This window comes from Nanorana parkeri, unplaced genomic scaffold (genome assembly GCF_000935625.1).
Source record: "Nanorana parkeri isolate BGI_ZX_2015 unplaced genomic scaffold, ASM93562v1 scaffold17, whole genome shotgun sequence".
In the NCBI taxonomy this organism is placed as follows: Eukaryota; Metazoa; Chordata; class Amphibia; order Anura; family Dicroglossidae; genus Nanorana; species Nanorana parkeri.
The window spans coordinates 1,005,932-1,021,764 of NW_017306285.1; the positions used below are offsets into that span (position 1 = coordinate 1,005,932).

The following is a 15,833-nucleotide window of genomic DNA, read 5'->3' on the forward strand; positions in this document are numbered from 1 at the left end:
GATTGGGTTCTTGTGTCCCTAGACTGACCTGTCTTCCATAAGTTTTCTTCCCTGACGCATTGTAGCAGTCCTGTAACCCTGCGCCGGCCGGGCTTCAATCCTGCCATTGCTTTTCATCCATGTAATGCTGTATAAGCCACAGAGCAGACTTGACACAAGAGCTTGTGCATATAGGAGGAATGATCAATGCTGAGACTGGGGGGGACGGTATGTGGCACTTTAGTTGAGGTGAGCAGTTGTTTGTTTTTCCCCTAAGAGAAAAAGCAATCTCCTTACGATTACTTTTTAACATTCCCTTTATTTCGGCAGGATATATTCCCCCTTCTAGTGGGGGGGAGTTTTAATGCCCTTTGGTCTGCGCTCAGATGAGCGTCATGCTCACCATTTAAGCACTTATTTTTTTTTATTTTTTTTTGGTGGGAGGCCATCCAAGCTTTTGACTTGAGGAAACTAAGTTGAACCAAAGCGTTAAGGGTGGCGGGCTTTACCCCTTTGTGTTTTTTGTTTTTTTATTTTTTTATTTTCACTTCCAAAGCACTTAGAACGGAGGTTTCAGTGCAGCCAGGTAAAGGTGTCCTGTATGCATTAGTATCGCTCCTTTTGTAAAGGGGATCTGCCAGGATGGAAGGATGGCGACTACCATTGTGGACTTAGAAGGTGCATACGGGGGATTTATCCTGATTTATCAGTCACTGACTTGGAGCAAGCACATGCATATCCGGTGTACCAATGTGTATGCTTGTGCGCTATCCAGTGGTGGAAGGACATGGCAGCCGGGAGCTTGCATCTCCAAGAAGTCTGCAATGGCAGCTGCCATCTTTATATCTTGACCAGTTCCCTAACAACTGCTAATGTGGAGCAGTCACGTACACAGGGCTGGCAAGGGCATCGCTAGTGCTTGGGTGATCATGGCTTCCAACCCAGCCAATACAGCGGCCAAGCTGTGCCCTTGTGACTTGTCCACGTCCAAAAGCAGTCTGTGGCTTTCCAGCTGGAGCATGCCTATTAAGCAGTTCTCTAGTCAAATGCCACAACTTTACTCAATTGCATGAGATGGGTCTGCTTTTTTTTTCCGTCTTTTTTTTTGTTTTTGCATCAAGCATTATGTATTGTCAAGTTTTCTCCGTAAATGACAATTTTTAAGTTATAAGTTTCTGAAAAGTTTAAGTTTAAGAAGTGTCTTTATTTTTGTAGAATCCTGGTGCTGACAACCAGTAGCCCATGAGGGACGTGATCTCAATTGTAATCTACAAATAAAAAGACGACCATTTAACAAGTTGTGCTTTATTTCCTCCTTACCGGTCAGAACACACAAATGTCATTTTTGGGAAGTGTGAATGAATGGGTTTCTGAAAAAACTGGCTCGGTGTAATGGAGTTTTAACAAACGTATCGTTCACATGGGTGGGCAAGGGGTAATAAAATGGGTGGTTATCTGCATTTCACTACTCCTGGACACTACTCCTGGACAGTGCTGTACACGTTGTCACAATAAGTCCTCATTCACACTAGAAACGGCCGGCACGTACAGATCCGTGCTGCGTGCACGGCCACATAGGGCTGTTTCCAGGAATGACAGGTGCTATGTGTGATTGGTACGCAGCTCCTGTCCTTGTCTATGGGAATAAGCGCCCTACGCCGCCGATCCATCCCGTCAGCGTACGGGCACCTGCATGGACGTGCAGGGCGGGTCAGCATTGGGGGGCGGGGGGGCCGTACGGCCACGTAGTCTCATAGAGGACAGGAGCTGTGTACTAATCACACAAAGCACCTGTCTTTCCCGGGAGCTGTACGTGCTTGCCGTTTCTATTGCGAATGAGGCCTAGGACCGCATGTCTTTTTACAGGCATTGCCACCACCACTCCATTGATGTGAAAGGGACTGCGCTGCAAACACTTGGCAGGCAGTTGCAGCGTGATAGTTCATGTACACTCCCCCTTGGGATAAAAAGGTAGGCATTCATGAAGGGGGCAATATCAGTCTGGATGCTGCTCTTCTACCACCTAAGGAATCCACTGTGGCTTGCTTTCAGAGCAGTGCTAGTCCGTTGCTTATGTGATTGAAGCCTAATAGCAACAATGCTTTGTGCAGCTAGAGCAACACTTTTTGTGGTGAGGGGTTAAAACCCTTGTCAGGTGACATCACTGGAATTCAAATTGAAGGAGATCCCAATTTCTTGTCAACAGGATGTGAGAATCTTGTATTGAAATGGTCTGTGATGTTACTTTTTTGAATATATATCTTTTACTACGTGATGGTAAATCTTCTGTGGGACACAGATTATATAACACAGCAAACAAATAAAGATGCCGCTTATCCTTTCCTGTGTTTATTAAAAACCAGACATGGGGATCTTCCATTGGGAACTGCTTTGCCCAGTCGCACTTCTTTTACTCTCCCATCCCTGTGGTGTTATTAAAGCAGAGGTAGCCAAACTCCAGCCCTCTAGCTGTGGTGGAACTACAAATCCCATGAGGCATTGCAAGATTCTCAGCCACAGATGTGACTCCTGGAGAGATGCATCATGGGATTTGTAGTTTCACCACTGCTGGGGGGCTGCAGTTTGGCTACCCCTGAATTAAAGTGTATGCAACCTCTGCACTCCCGCTGTGGTGAGAACTACAAATGCTGTCATGCTTGTGGCTCAGTCTTGCAGTGCCTCATGGCATGCCAGCTATTGTGGAACTACCCACATGATTCCAAAGGCTCTCTACCCCTGGCCTAGATGCACTTTAAGTGAAGTCGTTTTTGCTAATCCGAATACCTTTTTAGGTTTATCTGAGTTTATATTCAGCAACTTCAGTATTTCCTTCAGCAATAAAGTCAGAACAGATGCAGTGAGTGTTTGGATAACTGAAGTTTTTAGGCTAGGTTCACACCTGTCTGGAGCAGATCTACAAGTGTAGTGCGTTTTTTGACACTATTGTTAGCTTAAAATTGGGCTTTCAGGTGCAGTCCAGTGCGTTTGTATGCATTTTTGATGAATTTCCATGCATTCCAGACCAGATAATATTTTTTGTGCCTGGACCGGAACAGATTGCACTGGTGGGAACAGAACCCAGAAATACCATAGGGATACATTGGGATGCTTTTTTGGTCAGGGAACAAACTTCTGATCTGGACATGGTGTGAACAAGCCCATATACTTGTCCCTAGTCCAAGGTGTTCCATAAACTGGGTAATTATACATTTTGGAATTAAGCCATGTGCAAAGCATCTGCATAGAAATGTCTCATTACTGGTCACGAGGAGTATTTAATCTGGACCTGCATCCATAACCTTTGGCTCTAGGTAGTGGGGTCGGCCCATTCAGTTCTAATCAGCAGGAGATCCATGCACGGATCCCCTGCTTACGGGAGCAGTTTGGAATGGATGTCGCCATTCTAACATCTCCAGTTTTTCCCTCAATAGAAGAAAAACTGAAATGACCAGACCTATTTTGTCTACGGCGAGCCGGATGTAAACTGACATGCCCGTTTACATCGAGTTACCTCCGATCTGCCATGATCGGGTTCACCAAAACTGATCTCTGTGCTGTTTTAGATCTGGATGCCTATAGATTAACATTGGGCTTCTCGATCTGGACCACCTGGAAAAAAAGAGGGGAACTGCTTCAGAATGCCTGAGTAGAAGGGCTGTAAGGGTTAAAACCTGTACTGCTCTTTAGGGGAGAGACTCTCCCTCATGTTGGTCATTTTCCTATCTCCTCATCACCAGGCAGCAGTACAGAGCAACACTTGTCAAATGTGAGATTTCTGCAGACATTTGGGAGGTGTTTTTTCAATTCATGGCAATGAAACACCTCATCGGTCTCCTGTCATTCCATTCAAACAATTGGGTGAAGTTGCACAATTATGAGATCTAGGTCTGTTGCCAGTTTCCTAAAAGTATGTCTAGCCCAACCTTTAGTTTTGGCTAGTGAGAGAGGATTAGAACTCGTTTGGTAGATACTGGTATTCAGGGATCAGATTTTTTTTTTTTCTGGTTCTATAACATGAGAGGTGAGGGGACAAAAATCTGCAAAAGGGACACAGCAGTAAAGACATGACGGGGGTATAGTCTTGCCTTACTCTTCAAACAACCTCCTCCAATACTGGATTACAACACAAGATGTCCTCAGTCTACTATGTTAAATCATGCCCATTGCCACCCAACTTTAAAGACTGGACCTAGCGTTGGTTCCAGGTGTTATGGGCCGGTGACTATGCCCTGCAGCCATTGTGTAATGGTGCAGACAGCCATGCTGATTATCACACAAGGTTTATATAGTGACAGCAGCTTGTGCAATGCTTCACAGTATAAGGAATACATTAATTTCAAGACAGATGGTTAGGAGGGCCCTGGTTGAGAAAGCTTACAATCTAATCAGTCCGTGTTGGTTTCTGCATCATAAATGGCTGCAGAACCTGGGCGCAAAGGACCTGAGGCATTGTCTAGCTCAGTGATGGCGAACCTTGGCACTCCAGCTGTTTTGGAACTACAAGTCCCATGAGGCATTGCAAGGCTCTGACAGCCACAGACATAACTCCCAGAGGCAGATGCATCTTGGGATTTGTAGTTTTGGCACAGTTGGAGTACCAAGGTTTGCCACCACTGGTCTAGCTTAAAGGGATCTGGAAAAGGCAAGCAAAAATAACATCAAGCAGAAGCAACCACTGTGGGGAAGTTACAAGCCTGCAGCTGGAATTTAAGTGCCAGAGCCCTGCTGATGTTTGGCTTCAATGCTGAGTCAGTTGGACAGCCAAACTGTTGCCATTTGATAACATTGGGTTGAAGCAATAAGCTAGTATGTTATTACCTCCAATGTGTCTGCATCAACTGAGAAAAGGTAGGCCATCTTCTAAAAGGATGTGATCAACAGGATGATGTATAAGGGATCTCGTGTGAAAAGTGATTGACACATGACTTGGAATGATGATGCAAGGCAATCTGAATTACATTCTGGAAGTAAGCTTAAGTCCAAATCTGCAACAACGATACTGTTCATGCCAAACAAAATACACTTGCAGGGGAAGGCATAGAACGGATTGTGTCCACGCAGTTCCATATTCCATTGTCTTTCCTACATGTTAAACCCACGACTTGAGGTAGGCCTGGCATTAAGATTTACATGAATCAAATGAGTCATCACTATCAGCTCCCATCAGTAATCTAAACCTAGATCACATGGTTACTGGATGTCTGGGGCATTGTGGCAGATTTCCAAGCAGATCTGCTACCTGTATTGTGATATAAAAAGGGTCAAAGCACTACTAAGCCAATTCATGTAATAGGCCTGTGCCAACACTGGTAAAAGATATCTAAAACATTTTGTATACAGTAAGAAATAGTTGAAATCCCTGTAAGATATATATATATATAGATTTATTTTTTTGGGCTGTCTGCCTCCTTTTGGGAAGATTTGCCTTCACTTTCCTGTCCCATAGATAACAGAAGTAAGAAGAAATAGACTAGGTTCCAGAAGGATGTCATGGATTTCAGCACTATATGTTAATCCCGCAACCAAAGTCAGAATGGTACCTTGTCCCGAGCTTTCACGCTTTAGAACGGAACGCGCCAGGGTTGGCCACTCACTTACTTTTTTTTTTTTGCTTTCATTGGAATCCTTCCTGGACACTGTTCATCAAAATTCTGATATTCAAGCAATTGTTACTCCTGCAGGTGAATTTAAAATGGCAGCATATGCAGATGATGTCTTATTCTATGTGCGTAACCCAAGAACGTCCCTGCCACAAATCTGGAGAGAACTACAACTTTCTGGTGATCTGTCTAATTTTAAAATTATTCTGGGCAAATCTGAGATACTTAACATAACGGTATTTGAGTCTGAGAGACTCGCTCTTCTCCCACATTTTCCTTTTATTTGGCAGCCAGAGATACTTTGCTATATAAACATTTCTCTGACAGCCAAAAATACAGACTTATATCCATTTAACTATATTCCCCTGTGAAACGTTATGAAATCTGACTTAACCTCTTCTTTGCTGGATTTATCCTGGATAGGCAGAATAAATACGGTTAAGATGATGATCCTCCCCAAGATTGTATTCCTCTTCCAAATGTTACCGATTGATCTCCCGGGCTCATATTTTGCATTACTTAAACAAATTGTGTCTAAATATATTTGGCAAAGTCAAAAATCCAGAATTTCTTACCATACTTTGGTTAGACGAACGATAAATGGAGGATTAGCTCTTCCCAATTTGAACAGTTATACTACAGGACAGGACTGGTCCTTCAACGCCTCGCAGAAGTGCTGCGTATCTTGGGAAATGCTACAAGTGAAGCCCCAGTAGCTGATATTGCTTGGCTTCCCCCTTCAAAGAGACCTTTATCTTCTACTCTACCTTTAACTACACTTACTTTACGTACATGGGATCGCTTACATTGTAAACTCAATTGGCCTTATAATTCAATACTACTGAAGCCTTACAAGAAGAAATGGTCAGAGGCTGTTGGCATGCTGCAGGATACTGTCAGAATCTAGGGACATGTTACCGCTAGAGATTGCCTTTTACAAATTAATGCTCCCACCAATGACTGCTTGGGGTCTGAGACCCACACAGGTCTTTAGATAAGTACAACTATAGAGAAATAATTCAATATGATAAACATGCCCGCCTGGCTGCCCAGGTCTTGTACCATCGCAGGGGTCAGGGTGGACTGGGTGTCCCCCACTTGGGAAAATACTACACAGCAGCCCAGATTGCTCCACTAACTCTGTTCCACTCCACCACAGCGTTGCCCCAATGGGCTCTCATGGATATAGTTGAATGTGCCCCCCTCCCAATCCACAACTTGTTATGGACCCTTCCCTCTTCGCGCCCCCTCATCCAGGACCCCATTTTGCGGTTCAGCTTGAAGCAGTGGGATTCGGTCAAATATACTGCGGGCCTGATGTCTCCCCATCGCCCCCTCTCCGGCATATTCGGGACTCCCTCATTCTCCCCAGCTAATGAGAACACATCGGCGTTCGTGTGGTGGTCCCGACGGCACCCCTTTTACATTAGGGACCTACTGTCTATAGATGGGGTTAAATCCTTCCAACACCTTCGCACCCACTGGAACGTTCCTCTCACAGAGAACTTCCGATATTTACAACTTCTGAGTTATATCACGTCACTTCTCCGACACAGCTCGAGTTCCCCAAGCACCCTTACCCCCTTTGAGTCTCGTTGTTGGTCTGACCCTCATTCAGCGGGCCTGATAACCCTGCTATATGCCTCGCTGGTGCCATCAGTTGGAGAACAGAAACTTTCCTACATGCTGGCCTGCATGGGAGAGGGACCTGGGGGACTCATTGGACCCCCACGCATGGTCCGAGATTTGGTCGGCGGCGACGAAGTGCTCCCCGAATGTGTTGGCCCAGGAAAACGCACACAAGGTCATGTTCCAGTGGTACATGACCCCGGACAGGATTTCCAAGTTTGCCCCCTCCGTTTCCGGGGATGTACGGACAGGGGCACCTTATTTCATATATGGTGGCAGTGCCCGAAGGTGCAGAGGTTGTGGATCAGGGTCTATAATTTGCTGAGATCAGTTCTCGGATCCCCTTGCGGCCCCCCTCCCCTTCTTTCTTTCCTTCTGCTTGTATGTCTCTCTCTCTTGTCTTTTGTTGCTCTTTTCTTCTACACTTGCCTAAAGGTTCTTCTAGTGTTTGATGGAACCTATCTCAGATGTCACAGAGTGATGGCAAGCCTATAATATGCTGCTTTATTACCCTCTAGTGGGGGTTTTGCTGGCGCCCTGCAGCAGCAACAGGTAGCTGGAAGCCCCACTCTGGGCCTTAAGCAGAGACTAGCCCACCCGTGGAGCCTATGCATAGGTTATCTTGATACTATTTGATTTCGTACAGGCTCATAGGGGGTGGCCCTCAGTTTTTCACAGTTAACATATTATGTTCAGATTTCTGGTACTGCATTGCATTAGCTATTATGTAACTGTCATGCTGTAACCCATCAGTCAACCGTTCTAATGTACGATATATACTATAATGTACCATAATGATATACTATAATGTACCATAATGTTTTTCCCACACGCACCTTTTGGTAGTGTCTCCTTGTGGATGGAATGTATTTCTGTTCTTGGTTTTCCTCAATAAAAATATTTGTACAACAATATGATAAACATGAAGATTTGAGTGAGGTGCATGTCTTTCATGTTTACTATTGTACAGCCCCCCCTCTGCAAATGTCAGTGAGAAGGAAAATCAGATGCTCGGCCATTTGATATTAGCATTTTGATAATGACCTCCTCCTTTTATTACCCGATATATAAAAACATTAACATTTTTCTGACCACAATCTGAAGACACGTGCTGAGATTTTAATAAAGAAATTTTATTACAAGGCCGTTCCTTAATGCAGACTGAATAGAACACAATGTCACGTTAAGTCGTCTTCTTCGGTTTTTTCTTTTCATTTTCTTCCTTCTCTTTTTCAATCTCTGCCACGTACCTCTCAATCTCATCTGGGCTCAGGATCTGGGAGAGAATAGGTGATGGTGAAGAGGGGTAGTTTGGGAGAACGAATCAGCACGTCTTACAGAACTTACAGCAACCGCTACACTTCCTACATCCAAGTAATCACAAGATCTCCAATACATGGGAAGATCTAGATAGAGCTGCTGAACAGCAATTGTCTGAGGCCGCTCGTCAAAGAAGCATGTGACAAAGTGAATTGGTTATCTATGCAAAGAACACGTAGACTCAAAACGGTCAGAGAAATGGGATCACCACTAATGCCGAGCTTCTGAAAACACTAGCCACCTGAATATTATGCTGGCCAACCAGTTACGATATATACTTTGCCTTAGTGTTGTAGAACAAGTAGGCAGATTGTGGCAGATCCCCGTATACTTGTTAGTAGGGATGTACTGATACCATTTTTTTTGGTATCGAGTACCGATATGTATCTTTTGGTTCTCGTCAATACCGAGTACCAGTACTTCTGGTAGCATGGAGCCGGCTTCCATGCCAAACATCATAGGGCCAGCTTCCCAGCCAATCAGGAAGCCGGGCCGCGAGTCACTACACACAGATTGGCTGGGAAGCTGGCTCCATGTGCCCTCAATGCACTGCCGGTCTGAAGAAATCTCCCTCTGACCAGAAGTTCCGGTATCGGAGCATTTGAGCAAGTACGAGTACTCGCCCAAATACTCTGTATCGGCACCGATGCTAGTATCGGCGCATCCCTACTTGTTAGTGATCCAGAATACTGAGATAACAAGGTCAGCATAACCACAAAGCAGTTAGCGTCTTAAAGCAACCCTGTCATGTTTTAAAAATTGAGAAATAACCCTGCAATAGAAGAGGAAGAATGCTCACCTCTCCAGCAGTCTGTGTCTCCTACCTCCCTCTATGATCAAGCACTGCAGTCTCTTCAGCTTTCAACATTACTGCAGGTATTCGATGCCCCCATTATGCTCCATGGTTCCTTCCTCTGACCCCCTGCAACTATAGGACTCAGCAGGAATGTAGGGGGTCGAATAAGGGAACTCCCAAAAAAGACTAGCAGAGGCTGCAGTGCTGGAACAAATAGGCGGTAGGAGAGACGGGCCATCTGAATGTACCATATACTACCTTTTCTATTGCAGGGAATTTATGGCTGCAGTTTTTAAATCGGCTTCTATCAGCAGGTTTGGGTCAGCATGTAGCCACGTGCAGCTGAGTCCTCCCATAGAGACATACAGATGGCGGCACCTGTCCCTCTTGGGAGCAGGTCTCTGCACATGTATGCATGCTGTACAGATGTGCACACCAGTGTGAATGAGCCCCAGTTCTAAGAGATCAGTCTTTAATGTCTGTATAGTGCAGGTTGGAGGATTCAGTAGCCCTTTGCTTCCACAGAACATTCAATAATAAAGTCAGTTTTTCCTATAGACATGTACCTTCAGTGGCTGGTCTCGCCTCATAACCGCTAGTTCAATGTTCTTGCCTCCAGACTGAACGACTTCCAGAAGTGTAAAGTGTTGTCACAGCGCTAAAGGTTTGAGATAAATATAAAAATATGTGAATATATATGGATCAAAACATGAGTGACAACCCTGTGTATAAGTCTTCAAAAAAACCTACCAATATGAATATAAAGTACCAAAAAACAGGTGTCCATAATGGAGGTTCCCCTGCCATAAAACAAGGGATTCTTTCCTGGGGGAGCACATATAGGAAGACTCATCTTACAAATAGCTTGCCTGTTCCCTCCCCTCCTGTCTGCTCCATGCCACTGACTGATTGTGCCACTCTCTCCTAAAGACTACAGGGCAGTATGTTATCTGCATATGGCTAAAGATTGAATATAAGGAGTAAAAGGAAACCCCGCACTTGTTCTAGAACACCGCTCCAGCTATCCATAGACATTAGGTAGCAGAAGTCCCCATTGATTCACCTCTGAAACGTCGTTCACAGAACAAAACTCCTTAGAAAGTGTGGCCAGAAAAATCATCCAGTAGAGTTGGAATCTTTCAGACCTTTGTCAATATTTTATTATATTTTTTAAAGATAAAGCAATTGTACACAATGTCGCTCAATGCCAAACCTACGCATTCAAATCAATGCCCTACAATGGAGGTTACTGCCACCGGCTGTTTACCTGGGGGCACCCTGCAACTTTATTGCTCCGGACAAAGCAATCGGTCCCCACATGGGACCTCCTCCTCTGATGCATTTTCACCCACCAGACTAGTCAATCACAGACCCAACCTTGTGGGTAAAATGTGTCAGTGAAGGAGATCCCTGAACAATAAAGTTGCCAGCATTTGAATTTAACAGAGTTACACCTGACTTGGCCAGGAATGTAGAACTGGAAATCAGTAGCAGGACGGCTTTTGTACTCACTTCCAGAAGTGCCTTAATGACCAGTTTAATGGTCAGATCGTCTGTCTCGATAGCCTCCTCCGTGTAGTGTTTCTCCAGGTACTCCCGCACAGACTTGGCCCCTCTGCCGATAGCATTGGCCTATAAGACAACAATAGATTAGTCTTTACTGAACCTCCACGGGGCGCCAAATGCCGAGGAAATAAAGACGGACTTACTTTCCATGCATGGTAAGTGCCTGAAGGATCTGTCTGGTAGAGACGAGGGGTGCCATCGAAATCAAAGCCGACAATCAGGGCTGAAATACCGAAAGGCCGGCGGCCGTTGCTCTGAGTGTAGCGCTGGTGGGAGACAAAGCTGGGGTTATAGCACAGTCCACAAAACAAGAAGTCGCTGGGAATGTAAGCTTATTACAGGGCTGGACGAATCCCAGGAGCCAGGTCTCTAATGCGCCTCAAAAATTACAGCTGCTGCCCAACTTTTAAGGTTCTCTAGTTGTTGCAGGGGTGCTGGCTTCTTAGTATACAAATCCAAGAGGTATTTACTAGATGGGAACACATCCCGTTATCATAAAAAGTAGGGATGCACCGATAACAGTTTTTCGGTAGAGTACAGATATTTTTTTTGCATGGGAAAGCATGGAGCCGTCTTTCTGGGCAATCAGGAAGCCTGGTGCGGTGTAATCACTTGTTGTCCGGCTTCATGATTGGTCGAGAAGCTGGACAATCAGGGAGCTGGGCAACGAGTCATTACAAGGTGCCCAGCTTCCTAATTGGCCGGGAAGCCGGCTCCATGCTCCCTCGCCACCAAGTGACGAGGGAGCATGAAGCCGGCTTTGTGGCCAATCAGAAAGCCGGGGGGCGGGTAATGATCAGGAAACTAGGCAGCAAGTCATTGCACGCTGCCCGGCTTTCTGATTGGCCCGGGGAACCAGCTCCATGCTCCCTCGTCACCAAGGCCAATCAGGAAGCCGTGCAGTGTGTAATGACTCGCTGCCTAGCTTCCCAATACCGGAAGCTCAGGTATCGGGCTAGCCATCAAAGCATTTGGGCGAGTACTCGCAATCGCCCAAATACTCGGCATTGGCACCGAAACTAGTATCGGTATCGGTGCATCCCTAATAAAAAGAGCTCTTTATTGGGAGACCAATAAAGGTGACTATATATTAGGTTATTCCTAATCTTTTGAGCAGCACAGAAAGTAAAGCCTCAGGCAACCCAACTTGTTAATAAATGGGCAGCTTTGGCCCTGGTCAGCTCCTTGTGAATGTCACATGATAGCCATCTGCCGTTCTATTGGCTCATTACAAAAGCCGCTGTTGAGATGCTGGTACCTGTTTCAGACTGGCAATGTATCGTGTGATGTACTCCACGGTCACTGGGTCTTCCACCGTCAGTCTGTGGCTCTGACACTCTACCCGTGCCCGATTTATAACTATTCTTGCATCGGCTGTGAGACCTGCAAAGGAAACGACACGTTCAATAGCGTTCCATAAACTGACGTTTGCTTGGTTTCTAGAAAAGACTGAAAGGATCTAAACCCAGCAACAAAAATGTCATATATTGCGGGTTAACATTCCTTAGATGCGGTGGCTGCATTTGTTTTCATTTTGTCAGGCTTTCGCTTTATTTGGAGTCAGTAACCCGCTTTCTGTCCTGCGGTGACAACCCTCTCCCACTGTACTGCATCTACTGGGGAGCAGCGGTGTCATCCCAAGACAGAAGTGCTGTAGGACCTTCTGCAAAAAAACTGCAAATCAGAAAATGGTATAAATCCCTGGTGTCCACCTTGCGGCCCTGTGGTGTGTGAACTCCGGCCCTCTAGCTGTTGTGGAACTACAAATCCCATGAGGCACTGCAAGATTCTCACAGCCACAGACATGACTCTTGGAGAGAGATGCACCATGGGATATGTAGCTTCAGCACAGATGGGGGGCTGAAGTGTGCCCACCCCTGAGCTCAGCCATAGTTCTAGTCCCATGTCCTTACCAGCAAAGGCCATGAAGACGTTGTCATCCAGAGCGCAGATTTTCCGCACCGTCCTCTCATCCTGAAGTTTGGCCACAGACTTCTTCTCGACTCCGAGTACCACAATCTCCTTTCCTCGTACTCCGACCTGCAGAACAGAACACAATGTCAGACTCCAGCGCCAGCTGTACAGACCGTGGTACCAGCACCAGCCTTGTCCCCACATTTATAAGGAGATGTCCTAGCTAAGGCGGGAACTAACATTCACATATTATAGGTGGTGGAATGTCCCAGCATATACTATGCAAGAAGGAAGCACCAAGATGCATACAAGACGGCGCCGGCTTCAACAAGAGAGGGGCCTACACCAGCAGGGTAAGGCCACAACCACAGGTCACTGGGGGGTTCTCTGAGCATCTGCTGAACTTTAAAAACGGGGTTCTGAGTATTTGAACTCCATAAGAAAAATAAATGTTGTCATTCTCGGTTACATCTCGGTGCTCCTGACCTCCTGCTGCCACTTCCTGCCTACAGGCACTCCAGCGATGACCACATGGCATTTTTCATGGCGGGTTTCCTGATGGTGACAACAGTGGATCAGGTCTGCGTAATGCGCTTTGAAATGACCACTTGTAGTCTCCATCAGACGCCCGTGTGACCATGCAGAATTAGGACATAGGGAACCATTACAGAAAATGCCGGAACAAGGACCTTCAAAGCAGATATGGAGATTTAAAGCCTAACTCTGGGCGAAACCCCTTATCCTAGAGCAGGGCAAACTCCAGCCGTCCAGCTGTGCTTTAACTACAAATCCCATCATGCATCTGCCTCTGGGAGCCATGCCTGTAACTGTCAGTCTTGCAATGCCTCATGGGACTTGTAGTTCCACAACAGCTGGAGGGCCAGAGCTGCCCACCCCTGCTATTGGCTTTTCCACATAGCTCTTGAACAGACATGGGTAGGCAAACTCCGGCTCTCCAGCTGTGGTGGAACAACAAATCCCATGAGGCTTTGCAAGATCCTCACAGCTACAGGCATGGCTCCCACAACCCCCGAAACGTTATGTGTTCTGACATGAAGTGTCAATAAACAGCGCTGGTGACTTTTTTTTAACAAGTTTCAGAATTGGCAGCGCCATCCGCAGTCACTTGGAGCGCCCACGCTGACAGGGATATCCGGTAAGGGGTGCAGCAGGATTCTAGAATACACCCCCTGGGCCAGCCAGTCCCCCTATATGCTGATGTCACTCCTCTTCTGGATCCTGAGAGGAGCCAATCGGAAGGGAGCACTTCATGCAGGCGTGGACGTTTGAAGAAGGACTCGGTAGGATGTAAACAGAAGAGGGGAGGAGACTGGGGACTGGAGATGACATGACCGGGGCTTTAGACAAGTAAAAATGGCAATTAGAATTTTTTTCTTGCCAGCGATCAGTTAAAGGGCAACTCCCCCCCCCCCTTCAACTGATTGATGGGGAAAAAAATAAAAAAATACAGGGGGGTCATGTTGGCTTTTAACATTTGAAATGACATTTGCATGGTAAAAGTTTTTCTGAGCTGAGATCTCGGCCTGACACACAAAGCTCAGCCCATGTGCAGGAGTAATAAATATAGGAGGAAGCATTACACCTTCACACCACTCACTTCCTGTCCTGATGGAATGACACAGCAAAAACAACAACAGTTCCACAAGGTGTTATATGTTATACTGTGGATGGGTCAGATCATCATCGCTGTCTGTATTCCCTAGGGGGAAAACCCAACCACCCCCTGCCCCCAAATTCCATCCCATGATAGTAGTCCCTAGAACAGGAAGTGATGTCACTACCACTTGCCCACAGGCTTCTTCTCAACTCCGGGTGTTCTATCGAGATGTCCAACTTGTCGAGATCTCCAACTCCCGTCAGTGCCCCTGCGCAGCCACTTAAGAGCAGTATCACATTCTCTGATTTGCGTTAGTGCGCCTGCACGGGCATCCGATGGCACAAGCAGTGATGCCAGTTGGAGAACTCGATGAGGATTGCGCACTTAGGCTTGGAAAAATGCCAAGGCTCGCGCACTAGCGCCATGTCATGTCAAAATCTCCAACGGCTGTGACATTACAAGTTGGAGATCTCGACGAGTTGGCCATTTCGACAGAACACCGTGTATCACAATTTGCTCTGCGGCGTGGTGTCATCACTTGATATTATTGTAAAGTGCTGTCAGCCATAATAGCAGATTTCCCCCAGAAAATATATAGCAAAGGCCTGCAGCTGTTGCTCATAGCAACCAGATACCCTGGACCACAAGCTGACAATTGGTTGCTAAGGGCAACAGCTTCACTTCTCATATATCCCACAGGGAGCTGTTGCCCAAAGCAACTAGATGCTCTGTATCATAACAACACATGCTAAGGGCAACAGTCTCCCTTCTTATATATCTGGTAGGGAGCTGTTGCCCATAGAAACTAGATCCCGTCTATTGTAGGTGCTGACACTTGAATGGTTGCTTAGGGCAACGGCTTCACTTCTCATATATAAGGCCGAGAACTGATGAACTGTATCATGAGAGCTGATTGGTTGGTAAGGACAACAGCTTCACTTCCCATACCTCAGGCCCAGCGTGTCTTTCCCTCCCCCTGTGAAGCTGCCATTATCATGCCCCTCTTTTTTTTCCCTCCACAGAGATCACCAGAGCCGTCCTCACCGCCGTGGAGCCTTTCTTCACGGCCTCCTGGGCGTATTCCACCTGGAAGAGATGTCCGTCCGGGGAGAAGACGGTGATGGCCCTGTCGTAGCTCATTCTCACAGCGGGTACAGCCTGCTCGCAAAACCGAAAGCTTCTCAAAACAGCTCACTCATCCGCCTCCTATACACCAAGATGACTTACGCCTCTGACGCAGCGTAACCCCCCTGCCTAGCAGCAGCACTACGCTACGCAAATGGCGTAACCAAACCCCGCCCCCGGGAACCTGCGCTGCCCGGCGCTTATAGACAGGAAACCCGGCTCGTGGAGCGTACCAATAGTGCGTAGGGGAGGACGAGTTGCTCCACTCCGCCACCACGCAGGATTT

The 15,833-nt window shown here is 46.5% G+C and overlaps 2 protein-coding genes across 4 annotated transcripts in view; one reads left to right on the forward strand and one right to left on the reverse strand.

The window, feature by feature from the left end:
* LSM14B (LSM family member 14B) overlaps positions 1–446 on the forward strand; it is a 26,076-nt gene extending 25,630 nt beyond the window's left edge. The window contains exon 9 of the mRNA XM_018560062.1: positions 1–446. This exon is cut by the window's left edge and continues 1 nt beyond it. The gene's annotated coding sequence lies outside the window, so the exon portion shown is untranslated.
* Positions 447–8,322: 7,876 nt separating this feature from the next.
* On the reverse strand, positions 8,323–15,695 carry PSMA7 (proteasome subunit alpha 7). 3 transcript variants are annotated; one of them, XM_018560073.1, is made up of 7 exons: positions 15,467–15,695; positions 12,804–12,930; positions 12,149–12,321; positions 11,034–11,156; positions 10,833–10,956; positions 9,891–9,952; positions 8,323–8,484 (listed from the first exon to the last, which is right to left on the reverse strand). In XM_018560073.1, exons 1-7 carry the CDS (start codon positions 15,560–15,562, stop codon positions 8,392–8,394), a joined length of 798 nt encoding a protein of 265 aa, XP_018415575.1. In that variant the 5' UTR covers positions 15,563–15,695; the 3' UTR covers positions 8,323–8,391. The 3 variants fall into 3 exon arrangements, with proteins under 3 accessions (XP_018415575.1, XP_018415591.1, XP_018415583.1); XM_018560089.1 differs by having other exon boundaries at positions 12,149–12,273; positions 15,467–15,683; XM_018560081.1 differs by having other exon boundaries at positions 9,891–9,953; positions 10,837–10,956; positions 12,149–12,273; positions 15,467–15,682.
* Between the last annotated feature and the right edge of the window lie 138 nt (positions 15,696–15,833).